General features: G+C 48.2%; 6 protein-coding genes across 6 annotated transcripts; 2 read left to right on the forward strand and 4 right to left on the reverse strand.

Annotated features, from left to right (window-relative positions):
* The first annotated feature begins 380 nt into the window (after positions 1-380).
* GGS25DRAFT_483395 (bladder cancer-related protein BC10-domain-containing protein) lies at positions 381-2104 on the forward strand. The gene is made up of 2 exons (XM_049260364.1): positions 381-871; positions 996-2104. The coding sequence occupies exons 1-2, from the start codon at positions 855-857 to the stop codon at positions 1438-1440; spliced, it is 462 nt and encodes a 153-aa protein (XP_049119383.1). The 5' UTR covers positions 381-854; the 3' UTR covers positions 1441-2104.
* A 57-nt stretch (positions 2105-2161) lies between these two features.
* On the reverse strand, positions 2162-4267 carry GGS25DRAFT_483396 (glycoside hydrolase family 5 protein). The gene is made up of 3 exons (XM_049260365.1): positions 3610-4267; positions 3462-3552; positions 2162-3393 (listed from the first exon to the last, which is right to left on the reverse strand). Exons 1-3 carry the CDS (start codon positions 3845-3847, stop codon positions 2295-2297), a joined length of 1428 nt encoding a protein of 475 aa, XP_049119384.1. The 5' UTR covers positions 3848-4267; the 3' UTR covers positions 2162-2294.
* A 131-nt stretch (positions 4268-4398) lies between these two features.
* GGS25DRAFT_483397 (protein serine/threonine phosphatase 2C) lies at positions 4399-7139 on the reverse strand. The gene is made up of 3 exons (XM_049260366.1): positions 6088-7139; positions 5018-6028; positions 4399-4951 (listed from the first exon to the last, which is right to left on the reverse strand). Exons 1-3 carry the CDS (start codon positions 6777-6779, stop codon positions 4837-4839), a joined length of 1818 nt encoding a protein of 605 aa, XP_049119385.1. The 5' UTR covers positions 6780-7139; the 3' UTR covers positions 4399-4836.
* A 6-nt stretch (positions 7140-7145) lies between these two features.
* On the forward strand, positions 7146-8282 carry GGS25DRAFT_483399 (uncharacterized protein). Its single transcript, XM_049260367.1, has 3 exons — positions 7146-7448; positions 7543-7749; positions 7839-8282. The coding sequence occupies exons 1-3, from the start codon at positions 7335-7337 to the stop codon at positions 8238-8240; spliced, it is 723 nt and encodes a 240-aa protein (XP_049119386.1). The 5' UTR covers positions 7146-7334; the 3' UTR covers positions 8241-8282.
* Positions 8283-9294, reverse strand: GGS25DRAFT_483401 (uncharacterized protein). Its single transcript, XM_049260368.1, has one exon. The coding sequence runs from the start codon at positions 9000-9002 to the stop codon at positions 8346-8348; it is 657 nt and encodes a 218-aa protein (XP_049119387.1). The 5' UTR covers positions 9003-9294; the 3' UTR covers positions 8283-8345.
* A 1603-nt stretch (positions 9295-10897) lies between these two features.
* GGS25DRAFT_530360 (kinase-like protein) lies at positions 10898-15494 on the reverse strand (the record flags this gene model as incomplete). The annotated part of the gene is made up of 2 exons (XM_049265370.1): positions 14536-15494; positions 10898-14357 (listed from the first exon to the last, which is right to left on the reverse strand). Exons 1-2 carry the CDS (start codon positions 14766-14768, stop codon positions 10898-10900), a joined length of 3693 nt encoding a protein of 1230 aa, XP_049119388.1. The 5' UTR covers positions 14769-15494.
* Positions 15495-15796: the final 302 nt, after the last annotated feature.

The raw sequence follows: 15796 nt of genomic DNA on the forward strand, positions 1-15796 counted from the left end.
AAGCTTGGTAGCCTACAAGTACCAACTCGTTTGTAACCTTAGGCAGTTACCCAGACGATAGGGAGCTACTAGGATCTAGATTCGGCGGAGGGAAAGCGCCTACCTTGCACTTTGGAGATGTAGTACCACTCAAGTGCATCCAATGCATAGTACTAGGTACTATGTATTGTACCTAATGCATGTATGTACAATACGTAAGTACCCCAAGTGACCTTCATTAGTGCAGTTGTTCATTGTTCAGTGAACTAAATTCAATAAGGGAGATCCTGTAACTTGGTGGTCCCCTCTTTATACCTAGTATTATGTAATATTGGTCACTCAACAGTAAGTAGTACATCGTTGACGATCCATTCGGCATTCGTCATTTTCTAAAACGTCCAAATACATTGATGACCCCAATCATTACAGATCAGCATACAACTTTTTTTTTTTTTTTTTTTTTTAGTATTTTCACTTTAACTAACTCCCTACTGAGTACTCTCGTTGTTACATACATAACCTTGAAGCACATGCTTAGTTGTATACCTTCAGAGTCATTGTTCGACCTTGGTGGCGAGGACTTTAATCCAACCAATTAACAAAAGATTCACACACCTCCAGCATATTGATACAACATTGAACATACACCATACATTCATGCCTGCATAGGTTACATATGTAGATTTCGCCAGCGCCGGCTTCGTACATACATACACCTATACATCAAATACATATTCCTAAAGCCTGCGAAACGATCCAGCATTCAGTCTGCGCTAATAAATATTGTTTGCCCACGCACGTCTGGTGAAGAAGTCGCCTTAATCAAACGGTCTTACTTCATAACTACAAGCAAACGCTTCCCGAAATCAAACGTCATGTTTTGTCTCCGAAGGTATGGCGTCCCGTCCACATCTATGAAATATTTCATCCCCCTCTCCTCTCACCTTAATTACTATTACCTGGATGGCATACGTCACTTCGGCTAGCTAACACATTGTGTCTCGGTTCTATAATAGCTGGCTCCCCCTTCTCTTCATCCCGACAAATGCCTCCCCGGCGTTCATCTTCCTCTTCTTCGTCTGCACATACTTCCTCAACCGGCCGTGTGTGTACTGCTCCGTGCTCCTGCTCATCCTCTTCGTGACGTCCTGCCACTGGTCCGACCGCTGCTTCTTCGACTTCAGTAGCAACTGGTTTGCGCCGCGGCCCTCCACCACCTCATCATCAACATGTCCCAACAACGGAACCGCCGCGATAACGGACCCATACGGTGTCGATAGCTTCAACGCGACCGCCGTCGAGATGCTCAACACCACAGCCAGCGCCCTGGCCAGTGTCGCGGCGGAGGAATTGGCCAAGCGCAAGGAGGAATGGACAGGCCTGGGAATCGAGTGGTTGCGAAGCCTGCTGGGACGCAGGGAGTGGAGGATCGAGTGCATGGATTTATACATTCGCCTATAATTGGCCTTGTGCATTATACCACTACTCAATTGGAGGAAATACCGCGAGATTGTGAACTTCACTTCATACCCCCATACCCCCCCTTTTCGAGGCTGTACAAACGATACACCCACACCCACACATACCCACATTACAGACGAGAGAATATAGATATTGGTGATTGTATAACCGCATGGCTCTGGCGTTGGTTGGTTGGTTGGTTGGACGTTTAGGTAGTTCGACGTTGGGACTTTTTTTTTTTTCCACGCTCGAGATTCTCTTATTATTCTCGGGTCACTTTTTATTACACCTACTCACACACTCACCCATACCCTCTCGTGGGGCAAGATTTAATATAGCCTCACTGAAAAACACTTTTACTATTACCAACACAGCGAATAACAGCGAGACCCCTAACTTGTTTTTTTTTCTTTTTTTTTTTAAAAAAAAATGGAAATATCTCAGATAAAACCCTCAAACATCATCACGGTTGGCATACGTGATGTGATCTGTGCCATTGGAACAGTAAAGCAGATGAGATGATATACCTATAGGAGAGATTCTTACACGGGTGAAATACTGCGCTCTTGGCTTGCCATTTTTAAGACGACACATCTAGGTTGGGTAGGTAGGTAGGTAGGTAGGTATCTAGGCATACATGTGTAATATGGAGATATGTAAGTAGGTATGTAAACTGCGTACATCCCACACCAATGAGTTACATGTGGAAAAGGCAAGTAGGTAGGCATACAGATAACTTATGTAGATATTAACCAGTAGTTACACAAACACACACACACACACACATATATATATATATATATATGTAGCATCTTCCCCATCCATCCTCCACCTTACCATATCTACCCACACAATCACGCCCTCGTAACATTCATAGCCCTAACCCACGGCCGCCAATACCCCTCCACCGTGCCGGGGCTCCTCCAGCCGCTCCAATCCGCACTCGTCATGCCCCAGGTATCCGGGACCCCCTGACCGCCCGACCTGATCCTGTAGCTGCCCGCGAGCCCCCACACCATCCAGCTGACGCCGTGCTTCTCGGTGTACGCGCGGATGCAGTTCTGGACGTCGTTGGCGTACAGGGTGTCGTCCTGGGCGGCGCCGAACTCGGAGAACACGACGGGGGTGAGCCGGTTGGCGGGCGCGCACTCGGCGCTGCCGGGGATGAGGGAGGAGCAGTTTTGGGGGGCGTCGATGCCGAGGGCGTTGAACCCGTTGCGGTAGAGGGCGGCTTCGATGGCGGCGCACGTGCCCGTGTCCAGGTCCTCGCTCATCGGGTACAGGTGCAGCTCCCAGATGATCTTGTCGGCCCACGCATGGTCGTCGAGCGAGAAGTATACAGGGGGGCGGCGGGCGGCGTCGCGGATCGCAGTGCATTTGTAGCACGGGGCCGTGAGCAGGTTCGCGCCGGTGGTGAGGGCCGACAGGTCCTGGTCGTACTGCATTCCCGAGAAGGTGATGAGCAGGTCCGGGTTGGCGGCGTGGATGGCGTCGGCGCCGGCGCTCATGTTGCCGACAAGCGTCTCCCAGTTGTAGTATAGGTTGGTGCGGTTCCAGGACTCGCGCAGCTCGTTGCGCAGCGACATGGACACGATGTTTCGGTGGCTCTTAGCCCAGGTCGCCACGTGCGAGAGCCCGCGGCGCCAGTTGGACGCGTTGAAATTAATGTCGTCGAACCAGGCGTTGCCGTCCGTGTGGCTGCAGCACCATTGCGCCTTGCCGACGTGCACGTCGGGGTGGATATACACGCCTTTGGACGCGGCGATGTCCGCGATATCCGACCAGATCTCGAAGCGGGTCGTCTCGCGCGTCCAGCTGGGGTTTTTGGAAATTATCTCGTTTGTGACCTTGGTGCCATTTTCGTAGCCAAGGGCCATGACCATGGCAACTTCGAGGGGCACATCTTGACCTCCACGGTCGTATATCTCATCGACCATTTGGATCGCATAGCCCCTACCATAAGTATGGTTAATTACGAGTTTTGGTGACTGTAGTGACTAAAGTGGCCAAGGATGACTTACATGCGGATGTAGTTGAACCCTACACTAACGACGTCGTCCAATATAGCTTCGGCCGACTTCCACTCCAAACCTTCAGGGACCATCGTCTCGCCTGTTCAAAAATCAGTTTCCAATGCTACATCTTCTAACATTTTCAAGCGCCACTCACCACTCATGGGCCAGTTTACACCAGCCCATGTGACAACTTCATCACGACTATTCACTACATCTCTACCCTTCGTCCTCAGTGGCCCATAAGGCCACTGCCCAGTCGAGTTATCCTGACGACGACTTATACGGCTCCGCCAACGGGGCTCGAGAGCTGGAGACAGCCCAGGTGCAGTAGGAACCCACGAGGCGCAAGCCAAGCTCGAACCAAGCAACAACAAACCAGCGATCGCCTTCATCTTGGTGGACGCCGTTTGGGGGGAGGGGGATTAATTCAACTGTAAGAGGGAAGCAGCGTAGAAAGGAGGAGGGGCTAGATTTATTCGCGTAAATCTGCAACCTGCTACATACTTATAGCATTGGAAAGCAAGTTTCTGATCATGGTACCCATACCAAAACTTCACAATTAGGCTGGGCCAAGAAGGCCCTTTGCTCTTCCTACCTAGGGTAGTTCATGTATTTGACCATTTTTTTCAAGCGGGTGACATACCTCATTGGGTAAAACTACACAGTAGATCCCAAGCTGACAAGGTACATAGGCTTGTCAACATATTGCTGTTGGCATTGGCTCTAATACCGTATGTTTACAGATGACGTTCCTAGTAAAGAGATCAGTCAAGACTCAATACGAGAGAATCTGGGGTAAAACAACGATGCTTGCTTAGGACTAACCTACCTAGGGGTACCAAGGGTAGTTAAAATAATGGGGGAATGGGGGGAATAACTCCACCAATTCAGCGGGAGGAACTATCCTAGGTAAGACAAACGAAGTTTAACGAACCCCAATTCCTGCGGATAACTATTAGCGTTGTATTTAGGGTAACTAGCTATGATGAACTGTGGATCTATCGCTATTTATTAGCCCGAGGTTCCATCACTTTCTTAAGCGCATACTCCATAAGTAGGTACAAAGTAATACTTTGAAAGTATGCACTTGGAATTAAACTCTACTATAACGCGAGTATTATTGACGTGAGGGCCCTATATTTACAATTGAAGTAGGTGCCTAAGATAGGCTTCCCAACCTTCCAATGCTCGTTTCTCCCCTTAATCCATATGAATCTTCCTGTGAATGTTGGTAATCCATAAAACGCCATGCCGCATGATCCATTTATTCCACAACCCTAAACCTGCCAGGCTTTTACGTATGGAAGAAATATTCTATCCTTTGCTTCCACTGTGCTAGTCTATCATAATCAGGCTTCATCGTAAAGGGGGGGAATAGAGACTATAATCTTGCTTTCATGGACGATTCGGGTGGACTTGAAGCTTCCTCGTTGACGAGAATAGTCCCATTCTTCGGACCGTTGCCGAAGAAGATGACCTGTACCGTCAAATCATCTCTGTGCACTTGTTAGCAGACGCCCTACATTTGTTTGGTGTTCCTTGAAGTTCTTAAAATCACTGACCTGTATCGTCTTGAAAATGGCGAGACTAATGTGAGCAAGGCACATACTTGCTCCTCATTCTTTCCACCAAGAGCATTTCGGATGAGATGAGTGGCAACATTGTTGTCCTTCACGACAAATCGTTCCTTCTCGTCAGGTGAGATTCCCCATTGTCGTAATCGAATCGGGGTCTTCTGGCCATCAGGTCCAGCGTCCTTGCCAGCTTCGACGGGGAGTTCTTTGTTAGAGCCGAAGACTTTGGACCACATAGCACCAAATTGCGACTGAGATTGGTCTGCAGTTTGTGTCTCGATCCATTTGCCAACCAGTCCAACTACTTCGTCATTCGTCAACATCTCCCAGAGGCCATCAGTAGCCATAACCAAGAAGTCTCCATATTCGGGTTGGATCTTGGTCGTAGTGACGACAGGCTCAGCTGTCACGTAAGGGGGGGTTTTGAGGTGTGGCGAAGCGCTTCGGCCGAAGAATGATGCACGGAGGCGCTCAGAGACTTCCTTAGTCCATTTATAGCTAGCATCACCAAAGGCTCGAGTCGGCTCTAGGCCACCGAGGACTCGACCATTGTGAATCACACGGTCCTCCCCTGGATGGGCCTTACGCATTCGGGCGACTTCATTAGGGTTGTTTCCCGTTTGGTCTTCGGACAGGGCAGTTGCCGTCCATTTTCCCGACGAACTACGTCGGCCCAGAACAGCTCTAGAATCACCCGTGCAAGCGACGCGAAGCAGTTTAGTGCTGCTGTCATAAAACGACAATAGGGCACAGGAGCCAGACAAAGCGGGGCCTAGGAGCTCGGCGGCAACGCGCTTCGAGTTGGCTTTCAGAACCTTTTCTACACTCTCGTAGACGATTTCGTGGTCTAGGCGGGTGAATCCGAGTTTGATGGCGCTATCAATGGCCTCCGCTGACGGTACAGTTCCCAAAACTCCGGCTGCCTTGTAAGTAGTGTTTAGTTCTCGAGCCACAAAGTTAATCAAGGTTTGTCGAAGCTTCGCCGACGTTGTCCAGCCGCTACAAAACATTAGCATTTCAAATATGAATGCCGACAATATAGATGTACTGATACGTACGCATGTCCATCGAAAACACCCCAGAACATCCAGTCGTTGGTAGGCTTTTCGATATCCTTTTCGTCGCCTGGTGAGACTACTTCTACGACCTTCTCGGCATGGTCGTCCTCGATCGGGTTATTGCTCGCAACTTGCACTACATCGTATCGTAGAACTCCTTGTCCGCGGTTGACTAGGAAGGAAGTTTCGTTGTGGCGTAATTTCTCGGTTGCTTGCTCGGGGGTGAGCATCTCGAGCACGTTTCTTCCGCTACCGTCTACGTTCTTGGCTATTGGGCCTTCGCCCACGAATGTGCCGGTATGAAGTTCATCCGCTCCCACAACGAGTACGTTTCGGGTCTGTGCAGGATTGTTGGCGAACTGGGTCGGAGTGGTCGTGTATGATTTAGCGCCGACCTGTTCCAAAGTATTTCCTCCCTTGTATGTGTACCAGGCGCCGTAGCCAACTAGGCTAGATACTAAAGCGACGGAGACTCGACGGATGTACATTGATGATCGCAGGGGTTCGTTTACTGCATAATTGGGGCGTGTGGAAGAGGAAGAAGCGGAGGTTGAAGACGAGGCAGATCGGATGCTCAGGCTGGCGTTGTAGTGGTGGGGAAAGACACTGCGCCGCGGACGACTAGTACGAGCGAGGCCTCGAACAGTACATTGAAAGGTCGTCCGAAAAGCTCTGACAGGTACGCGACGCATTTGGGAAGAACTGGTGGCGGTCGACGAGAGAACGAAAGACAAGAAAATTAATTTGGCTAGGTACAATCGTCGTCGCTTAAAGCCCCAAGAATTGAAATCGTCAAAATAACCTTGGAACTTTGACTGGTTGAAGAGAGAGTGGAACTGTTTTGTACCGAGAATTGGAATCCGAGTTGTGGTGAGTTAGGTAAGCTGCCAAGGATCATGGATTATCGTTGTTTGATTTGAATCGTGCTCAATTTCTGTTTTCGGTAGGTGTTATGTACTGAGTATGTACCTATCCTGTGAAGGTACTAGGTAGTGTAGCGGCGAACTTATGTAGTGCAGTAGGTGGGGTGCAAATCACAAGAAGTCACATCCATGTGTCATTGTAGAAGACTACATATGTAGGTTAGAAATCAGGTACAACACAGTTAACTACACCTAATCGATATCGGATTTACAGATACCTACCCAGACCTCGGCTTCGGACCAGACCTTAACATTGAAATATCTACTACATAATACAGAAGCGCTCAACACATAATCATCACTTGAAAAAAAGAAGAAGAAGACATGGCCGCACCAAATCAATCTCTAGCCGATTTCCAACGCCATGTCACTAGCAATCCTGATGCGTTACATGTGGCCTTTGACACCTATCCATGGACCAAAGACCGGGTATTTCTCGTGAGTAGCTTGAGCCTAGAACCACAAGGCTTTCCACCATTATATATATATATATATACATACATACGTAGATAACTAAGTCTTGCAAAACAAGGAACAACTCAAAACTGCGCTGAGCAATGCCAAATCCAATATAGACAGGTTTCCTGAAATATCTCTACAGATTCGGGTCCAGAGGTTCGAGCAGTCAACTCAGCTCAAGGTTGACGGCGAAGCATTCACACAATGGCTTTCTAACAACAATCGGATACCAACAAGGTTCATATCTGAGCAGGCAGTTATGGATGAAGTGATGACAGTGGTACGTGCCAAATTTATTTGGTTTCTATTCAACTTGGACGATGTGATGTAGGCAGAGGTCTGCTAATACTGTTATCAACTGATCACTAGCCGGATCCACAAGACAGGCTGCTCGCGCAACTTCTGGTATTACTAGGCGACGAGCTAGGTCCTATCGCTCTTTCTCATCAAGCCGCATCTGCGCCTGATCAGGCGGGCGTCTCAATTCCTAGTTGGCAAAGCTCCGCTCCGACGGCAGCACTCTACATAGAGAAGGACCCGTCATCAGCGGAGCCCGGCAAGGAACCCTATCCCAAGAAATTCGAGGAGATTATTGAGTTCCTACAGACCGGTAAGGAAATACCTGGGATTAGGCAGATTCCAGATACGGTTATTGAAGATCCGACCATCACAACCCATGGCCGTCTTGCGGCGCCGCCGAAGCCATGGGAGATTGGGCGAACCCCCTCTACTGTTGAGTTAGAGCTGCCCGCTAAGCAGGGCGAAACATAGATAGGATAATGTGTAATTAAAGTGAAAGCCAGATAGGGTATATTGCGCATCGCGAGTGTCCATATCACGCGGAACCATTATTGTACATTGATACTCCATGCATCGTTAGCTGATATCCATCCTATCAGCAGGAGCAACTCCCATAGAACCAAGTGTCTTCGATAGCATCTCATTCTCTAGTTCCTTGCTCTTAGCATCTTTTACGTTTTTCACGTGTTGCGCTAGTCCCTCGAGGTTCTGAACACCATGCTTCACCAGATTTAGCAACATCTTCTCGGCCGACTTGCGCGGCGGCTCCCCGAATCTCTCGTCAGTCTGTAGGTGCAAACATTGATTGTGCGTGAACAAGGGCGGCACCTCGTAAGGGCCTTGCTTCGGCTCGGGACAGAAGGATCTAATGAAAAGAATCTCGTCCAACTCCATCCCGTTGTCGGGGATCCAGTGTTCTTCACTCTCCGCCAGACCCGGTTTCACCTGAAGGTGTTGTGGGAAATACGCGTCTCTCTGGCGGCATTCCTGGTGGATGCGTCTTTTTTCACGGTTGAGCATGTAATAGATGTTGTCTTGCACAGCATCCGCATGCTCATCGATACGAGCGAGCATCTCGTTGCGTAACTGGCTTGGATCTGACGGCAAATCCGGTGGCGGCTGTGTAAAATCTGTATGCGCAGGTACAAATATGCTGGGTGCGATACGTTGATATGCCGGAATTTCTTCTTCTTGTTGATTGTTTCCTGGTGGTCCGCCGTCCATAGCTGACATGCTTGCTCTCTAGAATAGGTAGACTCCGGGTGTCCAGCTAAGTGCGAGGCTGAGGGCAAGCAGCGGAGGTATTGATTTATTCCTGAGGGATTGGGGCAAGTGCTAGGTTGGTTGGGAATGTTAATAACAAATCTTGTAAAAAGTAAATGAACGATGAGTCCTGATCAGTTATTTGGAGTAAATCTATCTTTTAGATTCAATATTAAGGAACAGTGAAATTGTTGTAGGTAGGTAGGTATGTATTATGTAAAGCTGTGCTTGGTGGAGAGTGTTTGTTAGTGTTTTTCTGACACCTGGCAGTTCCACTTTATTTACTATGCAATTACTTGGACGGGCACTTGCCACTTGTCAGATAAACTGAAATAAACCAACTATAAAGCCAACCAGGTCAAATAGCTACAAATGAATTCAAATCCTGCTAACCTGACATAATGGATTTTCACTAACTACATATATAGATCTGACTTTGCTACACCTAGGTAGTTAACCTAGGTTAGTAGGTTATATAACTAACAGCAAAGGTAAATCTAAAAAGATGAGTTAGAATTTCCCCCCTTTCCCCCCTCGATACAAAAATCTTTCGTCCAACGCCAATTATCCAAAGGAATACAATAACGCAACAAGAATAGCATAATACAGAGGGAAAGTTTAGAAGAAGAAAAACCCCTCTTATGCTACCTACCTCAATACTAGGTAGGCAATACTGTAACCCAGGGTAGTTGACTTAACTCTGTCTGTCTTTGATATATCAAGTGGCCGCTTACTTACTTACTAACTAACCTAACCCCTTTTACACCACCATCTTACTACTTACCACCATCACCACCGATGAAAAAAGACAAGTCATTTTCAATCAAATCAACATTTTGATCCTCATCACTATGCCAATCCCGTGTTGCAAACTTTAAGTCAAGAATCTTTCTTTTAGTCTTTGCAACAGTGCTAGCTAGCCGTTGAAGTTCTGCCGGAGTTGCTTAACATCCAGATATAGTGCAGTTATGCATGCTTAGGACTCGATGTAAAATTCACAAATTCAAAACTTCACTTATAGAATCATTTGGGATCAGATATACAAAATCAAAACGTAGGTATATTCACGAGCGCTAAATCAAATTGCCAGGATATCGAGAAAATGCCCATGGAAACTCCGTTGGGATGCATATCAAATTATGGTCTATCAGCAACGCTCAAAGCAAATTTGCCACCGTTCCGAAAATATGATTGAACCTTAACCCTTTCTGCCCAAACCCAATGTTCTATGTTCGCTTGGCCGCGAGCAAAAGAAGCCGCTCCCGTGAGTTCGTCTTCGGCCCGAGGAAAATACCGAGATATAAACAATCTTCCTACACAGACGATGCCGGCAAACCCGGCCGAGGGGATATGTGTTGATGAGCCGGGCGAGTAAACAGAGCCGAGAGCTTAAAGCCGAGGCGGCTTCATTATAATAATCATGATGCTTTCCGACTCCTCGCCAATGCAATTCCATCTCTACCATTTGGTCCTGAGAACAACTCAGTAGCCTCGCGCAACCCCCGATAAACTTCTCATGTGAATAAGAAGCTAATATGAACAATTGGCGTGCGTGTCCGTGTCTCGTCTCATCGTCCCATCGTGCTTAGTCCCATCGACATCGTCACTGATTCATCATCACAAGCTAACATTATTCCCATGTTATACACTTTTCCTCCTAAATAAGAGGGGCGATTGGTTTCCAAATAAAAATTCGACTCGCGTCATCGTTACTGATAGCGATCGGTTAATTTTGAGGCCCCAATGGTAATCTGCAAAGGGCTTTCGATCGTGGCTATAAATACTCAAGTCAAGGTATTGTGACAGTTTATTGGCTGTCGGTTATGTTGTGTAGAGGAATTGACTCTTTATTGTCTTCATATGCTCTACTGATTTGGGAGGATAATTTTCTTGGCCGTCTCTGTGCTGCCGATACTCGTTTGAGTATCGCGTCTCTTTGCATTGGACAGCGTCCTGCCTAGTGGTGAAGTGGCATTATCCCTGGCAGCGTTCCTTCGTTTTGTTTTCATAACAAGACCTTCGTCGCTGTCACTGCCATCGTCGTCGTCAACGGCCCTTGTAGTCAGAAGAGAGGATGTCGCTAGAGGACGATGTGGCTGGGGAAGTAGTAACGTTTGAAAGTGATCGTCGTCGTCAAGAGGAAAGCCTGATATGGGCTCTTTGGTGAGGGCTGGCGGGGTTAAAGAATCGGTTGTGTCGATTAGGGATGGTCGGTCGACTGAACCTGGTTTTAAAAGAAATTCGCCCTCGGCATCAGCGGACACTGAGCTGGCACCACTAAGTAATGCTGGAAGGGAAGGATCCGAGCGAAATACATGCGAGTCGCCATTTCGACCTGCCAGATTGGTGAGACTCGTAGGACTTGCGGACTCGCTTGGACTGGTCAATGGGGTCATAATGGTGCCTGTAGATGTGGAGGTTGACATTGGGGCAGTTCGGGGATCCTCTATGGATGGCGGTCGGGTTTGCTCCAAGCACATGTCATCGTCGGGAGATGGAGGACACTGCATGGAAGCGGTACTGTCTTTTCTTCGCGAGGCGAACAACTCTTCGCGCTTTGATTGCTCTTCGGCTTCCTGCCGTTGACGGCGAAGCATTTGTTCGCGAGCTCGCGCGAAGGATTCTGGGGTGGATGAATTATATACCCTCGGTGGTGGAGTTGGGCCTTCCATTTGTATAGCACGATGAGCTGTCACCGGGCGTTGTTGGTCTGATTCTGCGGCACCTAGGTGGTTCTCGTGCATGTTAGGATCGGAGTGTGGTTGACCATGTTGATACGTACGAATCGCACGAGGGGAGAAGAACATAGGGGAAGGCAAGGCAACGCCATCAGGGCCAGCATACGACTTGGTTTCTGGGGGATGAACAGAAATTGGGCGTTTAGGAAGTTCCAAATTCCCTGGAGCTACCGCCGTGCTTAAAGCGACCTTGGCTTCAGCACGCTTATCATTATTTCCGAATAATCCTCTATCTACTGACCGCGAGCGGGATGATTCATCCATGAGTCCTATGTCTCGAGCCTTGCGCAAGGAAGCAATCGGGTCATCTCTAACACAAGTTTCGAATGAGGGGGTATGTGATGTTGCATGTGCTTCTCTCCCAGGTGCAAGAGCAAGGATTGCATTAGTAATCGATCTTGTTCGGCCGTGCCGATGGCTTAGATGGCCTCTAATAGATGATAAAGATGTCGACGTCGACGGCGATCCAGTTAGATCCGAATGTGTGTTAAAATCACCGATAGAGCCGCTTGCGTTGCGCCTAAAATCTCCACCTATCAATGACCCGCGTCGAGAGTAGTAATCTGGCACATCATGGATCGGAGACTGCTGGGGCGTCGCGGTGACGCTTTGCGATAGAGGATGGTCGCTTTCTCTGACCGTGGCAAAATAGTCATCGGGCCGTAGACTCTTTCGGCGGGCGTCTCGCACATGAGGTGTTGCTAAGTTGAGGGGTGTATCACCCGCCGAGCTAGCAGCGCTGCTAGTCGCCCTTCTCCTAGAGTTACCCTCCGACCTGTCAGTGCGTGGATGCATTACCTTACCAACCGCCTTCTTCACAACGGAACGAGCCCTTTCGAGAAAGGTGAGAGGCACGACCGCACGAGTAATCTCTCGCTCGTCAACTTCGATCTTACGGCCAGAAGTACGGCGCGATGGGTCTGTCTCGTCAATCCATGCGATAAGGTTTGGAATACCTTGGACAACCCAAGGATGGCGCTTCACTTCTCTTAGTCTGATCCGCTTTTCAGGATTCTTGGTCAGCATGCGACGCAAAAGATCGTATAATAAGTCGTCGATCTCTTCATAGGCTAGAGCGCTATCGTCCCGGTACGGCTCGCTGTTAACGCGCTTGTACAGTGAAGTAGAAGATGGAGAATGCTGCGGGTCAACTGGCCTGAGTCGACGGCGTGGTATGTATGCCTCCTCCTTGGCTATTTTCTGGAACATTTGGTACTCGTCTTCAGCCATGAAAGGGATTCGGGCAAAGATTAGGCAATACAGCGTCACTCCTAAAGACCAGACATCAATCTGTTCCGATATCTTTGGTTGCTCTTCCCCTGGGTCTGTATAGCACAGCTCAGGCGCAAAGAAAGCGGGCGTACCAACGGTTTTAGCTAACTCGAGATCATCATCAAAGTCACGTGCTTCAGATTCTGATACAAGCTCATCTGGTTCGCCTTCACGGATAGGTCGACCAAAGTAGGACACGCCGAAATCTGAAATCTTCACCCTGTGCTCTCTAGTCCATAAGAGATTGGCTGGCTTAATATCACGATGGACTACACCTTCGTAGTGCAGATATTCTAGGCCAAGCACGGTGTCTCGGAAGGTAGCACGGGCTTCCTCTATTGTGAAGCAGGGCACGTATGAAAAGTCGTCGGCAAAAGGATCGTGTGGCTGATCAATCGAAGACATATGGGATATAATCGAGTCAGCCATACTCGGAGACCGGCCACGAAACATAGCTTCTTCGGGATATGCGCTGGTTAATGTCCTGTCTAAGGCGGCTGAGGATCCAGGCTGAGATCGTAGGGGCCCAGGAGTCTCGACGTCACTCTCGGTATCATCGCCCAGACCGATTGCCGAAGCATCATACTCTGAGGGAAGGGGAGTACTCGCGCGAGAGCCGGAGGGAGCAGACTGGTTATATGAACGAGTTGGAGATACGGCCCTAGAGCCAGCCTTGGAAGATAAGGAAGCCACTCTACGTGGTCGGAAAAGTTCGCTTCCATCTCTCCCTAGAGACCGTGATGGGCACTCAGAACCATCGTCATTTGCGGCCCCAAACTCGATACTCCAAAAATCATCCGGACCTCGCTGAAATTGTTGCATTCTCGCTCTCTTTATGTCGTTAAGAGCTTGCCGCTTTTCAAGAAGAAGTATATACCGCTCTTCTTCATCGGTGCTGAGTTCTCCGCGCATTTCTTTCTCGATTCTCCGCCTCTCTATGCTGCAGATGTGTGGTAACCCTTTCTTTCGCCATATTACTTCGCCCATCTCGACATGTTCTAAGACCATATAAATCTTTTTGAATTCGGGGTCGTCGATGATCTCGAGTAGAGCCACGACGTTGGGGTGGCGGATTTTCTTGAGGATAGCAATCTCCCGCTTCGTCTTATCTTGGGGAGACGCAGTGACTTTTCCCAAACGGCGCTTCTTAGAAAACCTAGGGATAATTTTGATTGCCACATTCTCGCCAGATTCTAGGTTACGAGCCAGCTTCACCTTGCCATGGACTCCACGGCCAAGTTCTTCAATCACCTCATATTGATTGATGATCTTACGTCCCGTCATCAAGTCCATATCAACAAGGGCTTTGTGCGTCCTACAATTATACAGGTTCATTAGCACAAAGGAGATAGACAGTACAAGGCCTGGACAAGAATACAACTAAGTCGGAGACCTAAATCGGTCCCTACTTCGGCCGTAATGCTCGACCGAGTTCCCAAGGGAGAACATCTAGCCACAAAATTCATGCAATCAAATTTACGGGAGAGACCTACTCTCGGACTCTATGATTTTGCAGGGGATGTAAATAGGGACTGGCCGACAAGGCCAACGGCGTGGTGTTCTCGGAGGCGGAGTACGGTAGGAAGGCATTGGGACGAGGGTTCGTGGGGCTGAAGAGCCCCGGAGAGGAGATCGGGGTACTACTAGCGGTCCTGGAGGGGACATTACTGAGGATGGAGGTATTATCGGAGAGGAGAGGAGGTTGGGTTGGTTGTTGGGGATCCATAGCGGTGGAAGGAAGAAGCTGAAGGCTCTGGAGGAATTGTAGTCATCATTCTGGGTGAATATCGAAGCATGTCGTCGCTAATACCTCGCATATAGGAGGAAAGAGGAGAAAGGAAAGCTGTAATTTAACAAGCCATTACTTGAGTGACATGGAATTGGATAAGACACATAACCGGGTGGGCTAGGTGAAAGCTAAAAGAAGACAAATTGGATATAAAAGTGGGAAGTGGATGTTGTCGTCGTGCCAAAAATTCGAGTCCAAGAAAAAAAAGAGAGAGAGAAAAGCAAGAATTGGAATGATTCGTCGCAGAATGGGACGATGATGAATGAACCGGACGACAGCTGCAGTACTAGGTAGGTTAGGGAAGTGGGCAAAAAAAAAAAAAAAAAAAAAAAAAAGGTCTGAGAAAGTTTGGTCTGACTCTCTCTCTTCTCTCTCTCTCTCTGGCGTGAGTGGAGAGTGTTGCAGCAGCCACCACCGCCCAGCACAGGAAGAAACAGAGGAGGACCAGCCCAAAAGACGCGAAAGGGGCCAATGACGGAGGAGGGGGGGATCAGGGGAGTATCCACTAATACGTAGGATACAACGGATACGTAGCTACCTAAGTCGGAGCTAAGATTGATAATCGGTTGTCTGTGTACTTGGATACGTAGGGTACTTAGCTATTTATGTATGTATGGCCAACCCTAGGTAGGTACCTAATCTTTACAACATTGAACATTCAATCATTGCCAGTGATGTTAAACATCCAAGTGTCTGTGCGTCTGTGCGTTTATGTGTTGCACACCACATCAAACTTATAGTAGGTACATATGATACACATGATGGTACATAGTTATGTACCATGTAATCTATGCACCTTCTTAATGTATTATGTATCTTCTTTCTCAAGGAATTGATATCAATGGATGAACAACAACATTGAACACACACACACGCACACGTATGTACATCATATGTGGATTCCTTTACTTATGTACTATGTATTAAAGACACAACGCTGCTACTATGTTAGTTACTGTATGTAT

The sequence above is a fragment of the Hypoxylon fragiforme genome (assembly GCF_022984875.1).
Source record: "Hypoxylon fragiforme strain CBS 206.31 chromosome Unknown GGS25scaffold_3, whole genome shotgun sequence".
NCBI lineage: Eukaryota > Fungi > Ascomycota > Sordariomycetes > Xylariales > Hypoxylaceae > Hypoxylon > Hypoxylon fragiforme.